This window comes from Schistocerca piceifrons, chromosome 2 (genome assembly GCF_021461385.2).
Source record: "Schistocerca piceifrons isolate TAMUIC-IGC-003096 chromosome 2, iqSchPice1.1, whole genome shotgun sequence".
Classification (NCBI taxonomy): Eukaryota; Metazoa; Arthropoda; class Insecta; order Orthoptera; family Acrididae; genus Schistocerca; species Schistocerca piceifrons.
Window position 1 is genome coordinate 183,567,901 of NC_060139.1, and position 12,388 is coordinate 183,580,288.

At 48.9% G+C, this 12,388-nt stretch overlaps 1 protein-coding gene across 1 annotated transcript in view; it reads right to left on the reverse strand.

Moving 5' to 3' along the window:
• Positions 1-10,633, reverse strand: part of LOC124775232 (gametogenetin-like) — a 76,142-nt gene extending 65,509 nt beyond the window's left edge. Inside the window, exon 1 of the mRNA XM_047250070.1 lies at positions 10,496-10,633. Coding sequence (XP_047106026.1) covers positions 10,496-10,633 — 138 coding nt within the window. The remainder of the gene's footprint in view (positions 1-10,495) is intronic.
• Positions 10,634-12,388: the final 1,755 nt, after the last annotated feature.

Sequence of the window (12,388 nt, forward strand, 5' to 3'; positions counted from 1 at the left end):
CCTCTCGAAAGCCACACTGGTAAGGGGACAATAAATCCCGAGATTCGAGGACCCAAGTGAGCCGACGGGCTACCAGCCGTTGAAGTAACTTACAACCAACATTGGTCAAACTAATTGGCCGATAGCTGTCAACAGATAGGGGGTTCTGACCAGGCTTAAGGACAGGAACCACAATGCTATCTCTCCACTGAGAAGGGAAGTCACCCTGGAGCCAGATATGGTTAAACACCCGAAGAAGATGGTGCCGTTGTGGAGCACTGAGATGTTGAAGCAGCTGGTTATGAATGGAATCTGGGCCAGGAGCCGTATCATGAGTAGCAGATAGAGCAGAAAGAAATTCCCATTCAGTGAAAGGTTCGTTGTAAGATTCTGACTCAAGTGGTGAAACATAAGGTGACAGCTTCAGCCTGCTGTTTTTGATGAAGGAAAGCAGCTGGATAGGAGGCCGACGCTGATGCCACTGCAAAATGGGTCGCAAGATGTTCTGCGAGAACTAATGGGTCTGTACAAATGCCATCTGGGAGGTGAAGGCCTGGGAGGGTGGACTGCCGATGGCAACCTTGGAGAGAGCGAAGTGTAGCCCATACCCGTGACAGAGGGACAGTGAAACCAAGGGAAGAAACGAATCGTTCCCAACATATCCGCTTGCTCTGTTTGATTAAATAACGGGCTTTAGCGCGAAGGCGCTTGAAGGTAGAAAGGCTGGCTACAGATGGGTGCCTCTTAAAGTGTTGCAAAGCTCGACGGCGATCACGGATGGCAATGGCAATGGCAATGGCCCTACTCCACCACGGGACTTGCCGACGACGAAATTGTCCAGATGAGCGCGGGACAGCAAGGTTAGCAGCGCGAACAATCGCGTCAGACACGTCACGTAGGACGTCATCAATACAACCCGACAAAGAGGGAGAAAGCTCGACCTGTGCAGTATATAGAGGCCAATCGGCGCGGTGGAAAGACCAACGAGGTAACCTCTCCATCGGGGAGCGGGAAGGGAGCGTGATAATCAACGGGAAATGGTCACTATCACAAAGGTCGTCGTGTGGCGAGCAGTGTAATGAAGGGAGGAGAGAGGGAGAAGAAAGAGAAAGATCAATGGCAGAAAAGGTACCATGACCAGCACTGAAATGAGTAGGGGAGCCATCATTAAGAAGGCACAGGTCGCGGTCTGCAATAAATTGGTCGATAAGAAGACCTCGTCTAGATGGAAAGGCACTGCCCCACAAAGGATGATGAGCATTAAAATCCCCAAGGAGGAGGAAGGAAGGAGGAAGTTGCTGAAGAAGGGTGGTTAAGGCAGCAGGTGTAAGAGTCCTGTCAGGAGGGAGATAAAGATTGCATACTGTGACTGCAGAGAGTAAGTGGACCCTAACAGCAACTGCTTCCAATGTAGTTTGGAGAGGAATCCACGTGCTAGCAATGTCTGTACGGACCAACGTACAAACGCCACCAGAAGCCCGCAAGGGTCCGACCCGATTTCGACAGAAAACACGGAACCCACGGAGGGTCGGTGAGTGAGCATCAGTAAAATGAGATTCCTGGAGAACCACACAAGTGCTGAGTAGGACGAAAGAAGGGATTTCAATTCCGGAAGGTGACGATAGTAGCCATTACAATTCCATTGGAGAACCACAGAACGATGGTTTAAATGAGGGCTGAACACGCTAAATCCAGTCATACCGCCGGGTCCCCACCCGTCACCGACAAGGAGGGGGCGACATCCATAAACGACAGGTCAGAATCCGGTTGTGAAGCCGGGGAAGGGACCTCCGGTGACACCAGAGGCTCTTTGTCCCGGGACTTATGTTTCTTCTTCTTTTCAGGCTGAGATCGAGGAGGGCTGTGTGGCATAATGGAGCCAGCTGCAGCAAGATCAGGAACAGAAAGAGACCGGGCGACCTGGGGGCCGATAGACCGCGGCTCTCGCGGTCGCCGCGCTGCAGCAGACCTTTGACCTGGAAGGTGCCGGGAAGGGGCATCCCGGGAGAGGCGCCCTTGACCGGCAGACTCCGAAGGAGTGGGACACTTCTCCGGCTGGGGAGGGGGAGCGGCGCCCAGAGGAGAAGGTGTGGGAGCCGCAGGGGAGGGGGGAAGGAGAGGGGTCCGGGACGGGGGTAAGGAAGGGGGAGGAAGGGATGAAGATGTAACCAAGGCGTAACTAGATGTCATGGACACAGGGTGCAATCGTGCATATTTCTTACGGGCCTCTGTGTAGCTTAAACGATCAAGAGACATACTCCTGTATCTTTTTTTCTTTCTTATAGACTGGGCAATCTGCTGAACGTGGAGAATGACTACCATGACAATTTACACATACAGGAGGGGGAACACAGGGACTCCCCTCATGGAGTGGACGTCCACAGTCACCACAGAGAGGGTCCTGGGTACAGCGAGAAGACATGTGGCCAAAACGCAAGCACTTAAAACACCGCATAGGAGGTGGGATGTACGGCTTCACATCACAGCGATAGACCATAATCTCAACTTTCTCAGGAAGGGTATCCCCTTCAAAGGCCAGGATAAAGGCACCAGTATCAATACGATTATCTTTAGGACCCTTCTGAACACGCCGAACAAAGTGAACACCCCGCCGTCCGAGATTGTCCCGAAGTTCCTCATCAGTTTGAAGGATGAGGTCTCTGTGAAAAATCACACCTTGTACCATATTTAGAGACTGGTGAGGGGTAATGGACACGGGAATTGTGCCAAGATGGGTACAGGCACGAAGGGCCGCAGATTGGGCAGCCGAAGCAGTTCTTATCAGTAATGAACCCGACCGCATCTTGCTCAGGGAGTCCACTTCGCCGAACTTTTCTTCAATGTGTTCCACAAAGAATAAAGGTTTGACACTGGTGAAAGTATCTCCATCAGTCCTGGTGCAAACTAGATAACGGGGGAAAGGTTTTGCCCCTAGACGACGGGCCTGACCCTCTTCCCAGGGGGTAGCCACGGAAGGGAAGGCCGAAGGGGCAAGAGAAGCAGCACTTGAGGAATCAGTACCACGCAGAGAGACTGCCGCAGAAGAGCGGCCAGAGGTTTGGACCCTTATGCGTTTCATCTGCATAGCGTCCGCCCTGATACCACCCACTCCGATCAGGGGCTCTCCTCACGGGCGCCACCCAGCCACAGCAAGGGCCGTCTGGCACGGCGGCCATTGCCGGGAGTTCCGATGCTCCAGGATGACGAGCAACCACTCCAAGGCATGCATGAGGAGGTCACAGCTCAGGTATCAGAAGTGTGATCCCTTGGTGTTCAGGGGGCTCAACCAAAAGGGTACATAGCGACCCCACCACACGGGCTGGCTACCGTGCTGGATATGCACCCTAGCATCAGACAACGACGTAGAAGAAAAGGTGGAATATACTAGGAGGGCACACGTCGGAGACACTAGGTAAGGTGCTCTTCCCCAAATGGCTCACACTACGGAAGAGAAATTTTGGAATGGAGGTCAAACCCCAGAGGGGGACCAAGGAATGCCGAAAGGAGGAGATGATTACGCAACAAAGCCAGATTGTAAAACCAACAGAACCAGGAGGATAGCGGGGGCCAACATAAGCAAGGACACCAATAGAGGGAGAGGAGAGGGCGAGGGGAAAGGGGTATGGAGGGGAAAGGAGGGGAAGGGAAAGGAAATGCAGCCCGGGAGAGAAAGAAGGCTGCAATGGCTCGGGGCCCCGTGCTCGCCACGCACGTATCCACGAAAGAGTTGTGGACCCCCTGGGGGGAATACGCCTATGTCTTTTCCTTCTCATGAACTGGGCAGCTTTGTTAACATTGAGAATGATCACAGTGACAATTATACACAGGATGGGAAGCACATTAACTCCCCTCATGAAGCGGACATGCAGTCACCATAGATGAGTCTGAAAAGTGAGAAGCACGTCTAACATCTCATAGGTGGTGGGATGTATGGCTTCACGTGACATTGATACACCATAATCTTGACCTCAGGGATAGTATCCCCTTCGAAGGCCAGGATAAAGTGACCAGTATCAATGCAGTTGTCCTTCGGGCCCTTCTGAACACGACAAACGAAGTGAAAACCCCGCCCTCCCAGATTGTCCCTTCATTCCTCGGCAGAGGAATGAGGTCCCTGTGAAAAATTACACAGGGAACCATATTCAAAGAGTGGTGGGGGGTAATTGACACAGGAATTATGCCAAGGTGCTCACAGGCACAAAGGGCCACAGACTGGGCAGCTGAAGTAGTTTTGATCAACAACAAACCCGACCACATCTTGCTTAGCGTCCACTTCGCCAAACTTTTCTTCAATGTGTTCCACAAAAAAATAAAGATTTGGTATTTGTGAAAGTATCCAATCAGTCCTGGTGCAAACCAGATAGCGGGGGAAAGCTTTCACCCCTAGCTTACAAGCTTGACCCTCCTCCCATGGGGTAGCCAAGGAAAGGAAGGCCAAAGGGGCAGAAGCAGCATGAAAAGAACCATCTCCATTCAAAGAGATGGCCGTAGAAGAATGGCCCAAGTTCTGGACCTGTATGCATTTCATTTGCATTGTGTCTGCCCTGATACCACGCACTCCAATCAGGGGCTCTCCATGGGTGCCACCCACCCACATCAAGGGCTGTCTGGCACAGCAGTCATTGCCAAGAGTTCCAATGCTCCAGGATGGCAAGCAACCACTCCCAGGCTTACATGAGGTGGTCACAGCTCAGGCATCAGAAGTGTGACCACTGTGTTTTCAGGGGGCTCAACCAAAAGGGTACAGAGCAACCCGAACACACAGGCTGGCTACTGTGCTGGCTATATACCCTAGCATCAGACAATGAAGGTAAAGATGGAATTACCAGGCCACATGCTGGAGATAGGTAAGGTGCTCTTCCCCAAATGGCTCACACTACAGAATAGGAATTTAGTAATGGAGGTCAAACCCCAGAGGGGGACCAGAGAATGCCAAAAGGATGAGGTAATTACTCAACAAAACCAATTCACGTGGCCAACATAACCAGGAGGCTTGTGGGGCCGACAAACAAGGGCACCAAGACAGGGAGAGGTGAGGGCAGGGCAGAGGGGAAGGAACAAGGAAAGGAAAGGAGGGGAAGGGAAAGGATATGCAGCCAGGGAAAGAAGGAAGGCTGCAATAGCTCAGGGCCCCATTATCACACATGTACTCACGAAAGGACTGAGCCCCCTGGGGGCACACAAATGGGAGGCAGGGCAATGGTGCATTGGGATGTGATGGGTGTCCGCAAACTCAACACATGACACTGGAAGTACAATGTGAAGACTTATGGCTGAAGTTCCAGCACTTGAAGGACCACATCAGGGGAGGGATATAGGGCTTTACATCACAGCAGTAGACCTTGACTTTCTCGGGCAAAGTATCACCCTCAAAAGTGAAGATGAAGGCACCAGTGGCAACCTGATTATCCCTCTGACCTCAGTTCGCGCACCAGACAATGTACACCTTGCCACTCTAAACTAGTGCGCAGCTCTGCCAACTGCAAAAGAAGGTCCCTGTGAAATATGATACCCTGGATCATATTTAAGCTCTTACGGGGCGTGATGGTTACAGAAACATCCCCTAGCTTGTCATGCAAGTAACTCCCGTGACTGCAGAAGATGCTGTTTTGATAAAGACTGACCCGGATCTCATTCTGGACAAGCCCTCCATCTCCCCAAACTTTCCTTCTAAATAATCAACAAAAAACTGAGGCTTCATCGTCATTAAATTACCTATCAGCTCTCGAACATACAAGGTACTGGGGCAAATAAGATCTGCTGCCATCCTTAGCCTGCCGTTCCTCCTTATGGCTGAAGTTCCAATGGTGTGGCCAGGGAGGGAACGATGTGGGGTCATACTTCTGCGCACTGAAATGAGCTTTTGTACGCTTAGAGACTGCTGGTGTTTCACCACCAGGAAGGGATGGGCTACACTTCATTGCATGTCATCCACCGATGCCACCCACTCCAACCAGGGGCCCTCCCCACAGGCGCCACCCAGCTGCAGCAAAGGCCACCTGGCAGGAGAGCCATTGCCTCTAGTCCCAATGCCCCATGGGGTGGGTATCTACCCCGTGGCATATGTGGGGAGTTAACGGCGCACGCATCAGCAGAGCGATCCCTATGTGGTCAGGGGGCTACACGAACAGGGGACATGGCAGCCCCACCACAACAGACTGGCTACCATGCTGGGTTATCAGGTGCAAAGAAGTCCATGGTCATCGTCGACGCAGAAAGTGGCACTGCATAGCGCTTGGTGAAAAACTCGTGCAGGAAGGTGTCCTCGCCCAAAAGATGGAGAATGGGTGGGGACTGCAATGTGACGAGAAAGTGGGCTGAAGATCTAAATGCACGATGGACACAATGCACCATATAAGGCACCCTCCCCAATTGGCTCGCTCTTTGGGAAAATTTGGAAGAATGGAGGTAGAACCGACAAGGGATCATGACAAGGGCGAAACGTGAGAGACGGCTATTAGTCGATGTCCTCTGGTTCAGATGGATAGAGCGTCTGCCATGTAAGCAGGAGATCCCGGGTTAGAGTCCCGGTCGGGGCACACATTTTCATCTGTCCCCGTTGACGTATGTCTACGCCTGTAAGAAACTAAGGGTGTAAATTTCATTGTAATTTCATTCTAATGAGCCGCTTGGTCACCGATGGTATCTTTCAGACATGTTCGAAAGAACAGAAACCATCTTAGTAAAAATATAGAAAAAACATTGTTACGTGATAACATGCAATTCTGAGAGACGATCAGTAACCCAGTCGAAAGCGTCTTGTGAAGTCCATTAGTATCAACAAAACAAGGGCAACGAAATTTTGTCTAATGTGAAAAAATTAGAATACCAGATGAAGGCGATATGTCACTATTTGATTGTAATGTAGTTGACAGTGCTTTAAGTAGGGAAGGATATAAACTGGAATAACAAGAAAATTTCTTAAATCTTAACATGGAATATAAATTCGTAAAAGCCTTCGGAGAGAGTCGTTCGGAGGCAAACGACTACAGAAATACGAGACTATAATCTTTTGTAATGTGTTGTCGTGGAAGAGTACTGAAAAGTAGATAGGAAGCTTAATGAAGTGAACGAAATTCGATCGTTTCGAACCTTTTACAACTTGTTGAATAACGTTTTCATAGCTGCTGGATCTCCTGCTTACATGGCAGGGAATGGATTGATAGCCCGCATGTGGAAGAACCCGGGGACTGTCAGTTTCGTAATGGGGTAGTGAGATGGGAGGCAGCTTAGGAGGCCGAGGCTTCATTATAAGCCGCTTCGAATGCATGTCTATTGCAGTAGATTCACAGAGACCAGGAGGCTTTCACTGTGCAGGGAAGCGTGGTTATCTGAAGACCTTAATGCCTAAGATTGGGGAAATTTCACTACGATAAGTTTTCACTCACGTCCGACGATCTTCACGCTACAGAAATTCGATGGCCATTTACATAGTCCTCAATTCATCCAAGTGAACCGTGCAATCTATTGGAAATTTTCCCACGTCGCACTGGAAGAATACCTAACAGATTGCCGGGAGATATGAACAAGGCTCGAACACGCTTCAGCTCAACGCAGGAATCGTCCAAGAAGTCAGTTTTCGGGACACACAGCAAGATGATTGTTCATTTAGGACAAGAAACAGCTATTAATGGTGAGGAAACTGGATGATGTTACAATTTAAGTCCATATGTCTAACATTTGGACTCGCCAGGAAGCAAGGTAGCAACCTTCGAAAGCTAACAGCTATTGCTCGTCAAGTTTTCAGTCTGTGCCTCCGCAGCCATAGTGTAAATCTGAGTAAATAGCGTGTTAACAAGTTACAGATTCTCCAATACCTGAACGAATGTTTTCTCTTAACGATTCTTTGTTGCTAATGACTAACATTGTAAGTAGGGGAGTTAAATAAGCTCTGGTTGGCCGATGCTTATCAAACCATGGCGGCTGCCTTTATTACATCTAAAGTGTTGCACCAACGTATTAAGGACGTGCTAGAGGAGATGGTCGCTGCTTCATCACACTACTGCAGTCATGCCATTTAGACATGAAAAGTGACAGATGACATCTAAAAGAAGGAACATATTTGGAATCTGGGAAATTCAGCAGAGTAGACAAGTAACCTTTGCAAGTGTTTGCAACTGCTTCGTTTTCAGTGAAACTATTTCAGTTTTTGATGAGTGCAAATTTCAATAGTCTCGCAACAGGTAATATTCCACACACTGCGACATGCAGAAGACAGTTTGCATCAATATTTGATGCTTAGGACTGATTAATCTGACATACAAATTGGATTCTGTCACACGCAAAAGAGCTACCTTTGTCCATCATGAGTGGCGTCCTCTGGAACTGCGACACTGCTTTTAGTGTCCTCAATGGAAGGATCTCCACCCTTTTTTTGTTTTGGTTTTAGGGCGCAAAACTTCTATGGTCATTAGCGCCCGGTCCGTGACTTAGGAAACAGTAAAAAACCGAAACTGAAAACCAGCAGCAATGAGATCGAAAGTCATAAAATTGGAGAAACTAAAAGCAGAAGCAAGGCTTAAAAATCCACTACAGAAAGGGGGTTGGTTGTCCCCCAAAAAAAAGCTTCAAATGACTGACGTCATTTCATTGGCACTAATAAACTTGAGAACGCGGTCGGCTGAGCGCGTGTCATCTGCTAAAATCGACGATAGATCAGGCGATAGCTGTAGACGGGAGCGTAACGGATTAAAATAGGGGCACTCAAAAGGTGTCACCGTCCACAGCTGAGAGCAGTGGGGACAGAGTGGGGGAGGATCGCCGCTTAAAAGATGTCGATGGCTAAAAAGACAGTGCCCTATCCGGAGTCTAGTTAAAATTACCTCCTCCCGACGACGCGTTCTGGAGGAAGAGGTCCAAGCACAAGGAAGAGCTTTCATGTCCCGCAATTTATTATGGGTAAGTGTCGACCAATGCGTGTGCCATAAATGAACAACACGTCGACATAGAACGCTCCGTAGATCGGCGAAGGGGATCGATTGAAGAGCTGGCCGAGGAAGAGAGACTGCAGCCTTGGCTGCAATATCGGCCGCCTCATTTCCACAGATACCAACGTGTCCTGGGAGCCAGAGGAACGCCACAGAGACGCCCCCCAGGTGGAGCAAGCGCAGACAGTCCTGAATCCGGTGGAACAGAGGGTGCACAGGATAAAGATCTTGGAGACTGAAAAGAGAGCTGAGAGAATCTGAGCAGATAACGTATTGTATCCGCTGATGGCGGATGTAGTGGACAGCCTGGAGAGCAGCGTAAAGCTCCGCAGTATAAACCGAACACTGGTCGGGAAGCCGAAAGTGATTTGGGGTGTCGTCAACAATATAGGCACTCCCTACACCTAACGATGTTTTCGAGCCGTCGGTGTAAATAAATGTGGCGTCCGTCATTTGTGCACATAGAGCAGCAAATGCCCGACGATAAACAAATGAAGGGGTACCATCCTTGGGAAATCGACAAAGGTCACGGAGCAGGCAGATCCGGGAACGGAGCCAAGGCGGTGCTATACCCCAAGTTGTCAAGAAGGTTTTAGGAAAGCGGAAGGAAAGAGAATGGAGCAGTTGACGGAAGCGGACTCCCGGTGGTAGTAGGGAGGAGCGGCAGCCTGCATACCCTAGATCAAAGGAGGCGTCGAAAAAAATGTCATGGGCTGGATTAGCAGGCATGGAAGACAGATGGCTAGCATAACGACTCAGGACTGCTCGCCGATTGAACAGCGGAGGTTCAGCAGTCTCAGCATAAAGGCTTTCCACAGGGCTGGTGTAAAAAGCTCCAGACACTGAACGTAATCCACGGTGGTGGATAGAGTCGAGACGCCGAAGAATAGACGGCCGAGCAGAGGAGTAGACTATGCTTCCATAGTCCAATTTCGAGCGCACTAAGGCGCGATAGAGGCGGAGAAGGACCACTCGGTCCGCTCCCCAGGAGGTACCATTCAGGACACGGAGGGTGTTGAGGGATCGCAGACAGCGAGCCTAAAGATAGGAAACGTGGGAGGACCAGCACAGTTTTCGATCTCCACTCCTGTTATTCATAACCATTGGCTCTACCATCAAGAACGTCAGTCCAAAAAGAACGTTATTTTTAACCTATTTCTGTGTCATAAATAACAAAATAGTATCTTGGAAATACAGATGCTAAAAATATGACGTTTTAAAAATCTGCAAACGGAAGTTAGGTGTTTCGGGAAGGGTGGTCTGTGCAGGAAGACGAGGAACGTCATTGTGTGGGCCTCAAGCACTTGGTGGCCTTCTGACCAGCAAACTGTTTCTGTGACATGTCTGGTCCACGAAGTGATTTATTCGTTGCATTACATAAACAAGTAATAAAATCGTGAACCATGTGGTAACTTTAGGAAAATGGAGACAAGTACATCAAGAGATCCCAACATTAATTTTATGGAGGTTCTGAAGGCCAATGAAGCTGATTAAGAACTGAAACCTCCGCACCTTCTGATGCTACTGAGGTTACTTTAGATTTTTCCCTATATGGAGCTGGAGCTAGCTATGTAACAGTGATACGCTACCTGGTCCCCAGCAGCTGGGTCTCTGCCTTCACGGGACGGCCCTGGCAGATCTCTGGCCTCTTGAGACTGCTGCGGCCGTTGTGCCTCCTCAGCACCCGGTGCTGCCTCCTTCCTCACACGGCCCGCTTGTTTTTCCATAGCTGGTGGCTTCACACCGTTGTCTGCTGCAAAACAGTAAGCAGGCGGGTCAGCTTGTGGGGTCGTATTGTGTTATACTAATTTGGTACACAAGGCTCGAGGTGAGATGGTGGAAGAGGAAAGAGATTGAGAGAGGGAAAGAAGGAAAGGGAGATGGGCAGGGTACAGGAGGTGAAAGAGCGAAGAGCAGATAACGTATTCTAAGTGCTATACGTATTTAACAATTCTGAAACTTTGCTGGGTTCGCTAGCCAATACACAAGACAAAAACAATACTGGAAATACAGCTGTGATGATATGTTCCGTTACAAGAAAGGAACGGTGTGTAAATCACACTACCAACCCCACTCCTTTTAACTTACTTTCTCACAACTTTACGTCTATTTTCAACATCGCATCGAGGTGGTACTACAGAATTGCAGGATTTTCACAAATTTAAACAGCTCTTGTTACATTTCACCGTAATTTAATGTATAGGTGATCGCGTGTATCTGCTACAGCAGACAATTTGACACAAGGCACACTGGGCCCAGTTTGATTCCACATTTGATGAGCTGAAGAGCAGTGCTAACCAGAGGGCACTTCCCGCTGCACCAGTTACTGTAGCTCCTGCCTTTCCCCATCACGCATTGGGCGCGGTAAGAATGTTTAAACGCCTCTGTCTGCACTGAAATTAGTCTAACCTTGTCCTCGTGGCCTCCACTGGAGTCTTCTCAAGAGGGTGGTGCTATATTGCTAGCGTCATTACTAAAATGTTTCCTGAAGTTGGGAAGTAGTTTTCCTCAGGATTGCCAGACCAATTCTTTCAGCATCTGACATTCCCGCTGGAGAAACAAACCTATGACCATTCGTGGACTTGTGTGTTCTGTGGCCCCTGTTAGTCTTGTCTCTTATGCATCCCACACACTTCAGCAATATTCTACGGTGAGTAGCCTCTTGTAAACTGATCGCATTTCCCTAGTGTTCAACCAAAAAACAGATGTCTGCCACCTGCTTTATCTACAAGCGAGCGTATGTGATCGTCCCATTTCGTATCTGCACAAATGGTTACAGCTAGGTGTTTGCACGAGCCAGACGATTCCCTTTGCTATCCGACGTCGTAACCATGATACTTTTAATGCTGTGAAGCGCAAAGGTTTACATTTCTGAATATTAAAGGAAGTTGCCAAACTGTACGCCATTTTGGCATTTCCACATCCAACTGAATATTTGTGCGCTTTTTTCAGACAATACGTCATTGTATTACCACGCCAGCTGCTGCTATGAGAACTTTCAGTGCAAGCTGTTTCGCATTAGCGAAGATTCTCATAGCTCTTCACGCACGCATTTTACAAGCCGTATGTACTAGATATTTTCCTTGTGATCGTTCCAATCACATCCCTGAAGACCGACCATGATTCGGGGTTAACACTATACATTGGCAATGATAGCACTTCACGTATTTCCGGTTTGAAAAGTTCTCTTCCGTTCTCCAAGCTGCTGCTCCTGAGTAACCCAATCACAGTAATTAAACATCGTTCATTTAGTGTAGAACACTATGTGCAGTTAAAAACCTCGAACGCTCGAATATGAGACTACACTTACTATTCGAACTTACTGTATTATTTACGGCTCTTCATTTTGTGATTGACAGGAAGTAATGAAGCCGAGGAGGGATTATGGTCAAGGTTTAACGTATTGTCAACGCGAGATCGTTAGAGACAACAAAAGCTGTGTGTCGGGGGGAGGCGGTTCTACTGTCTACTCCAGCACTCCC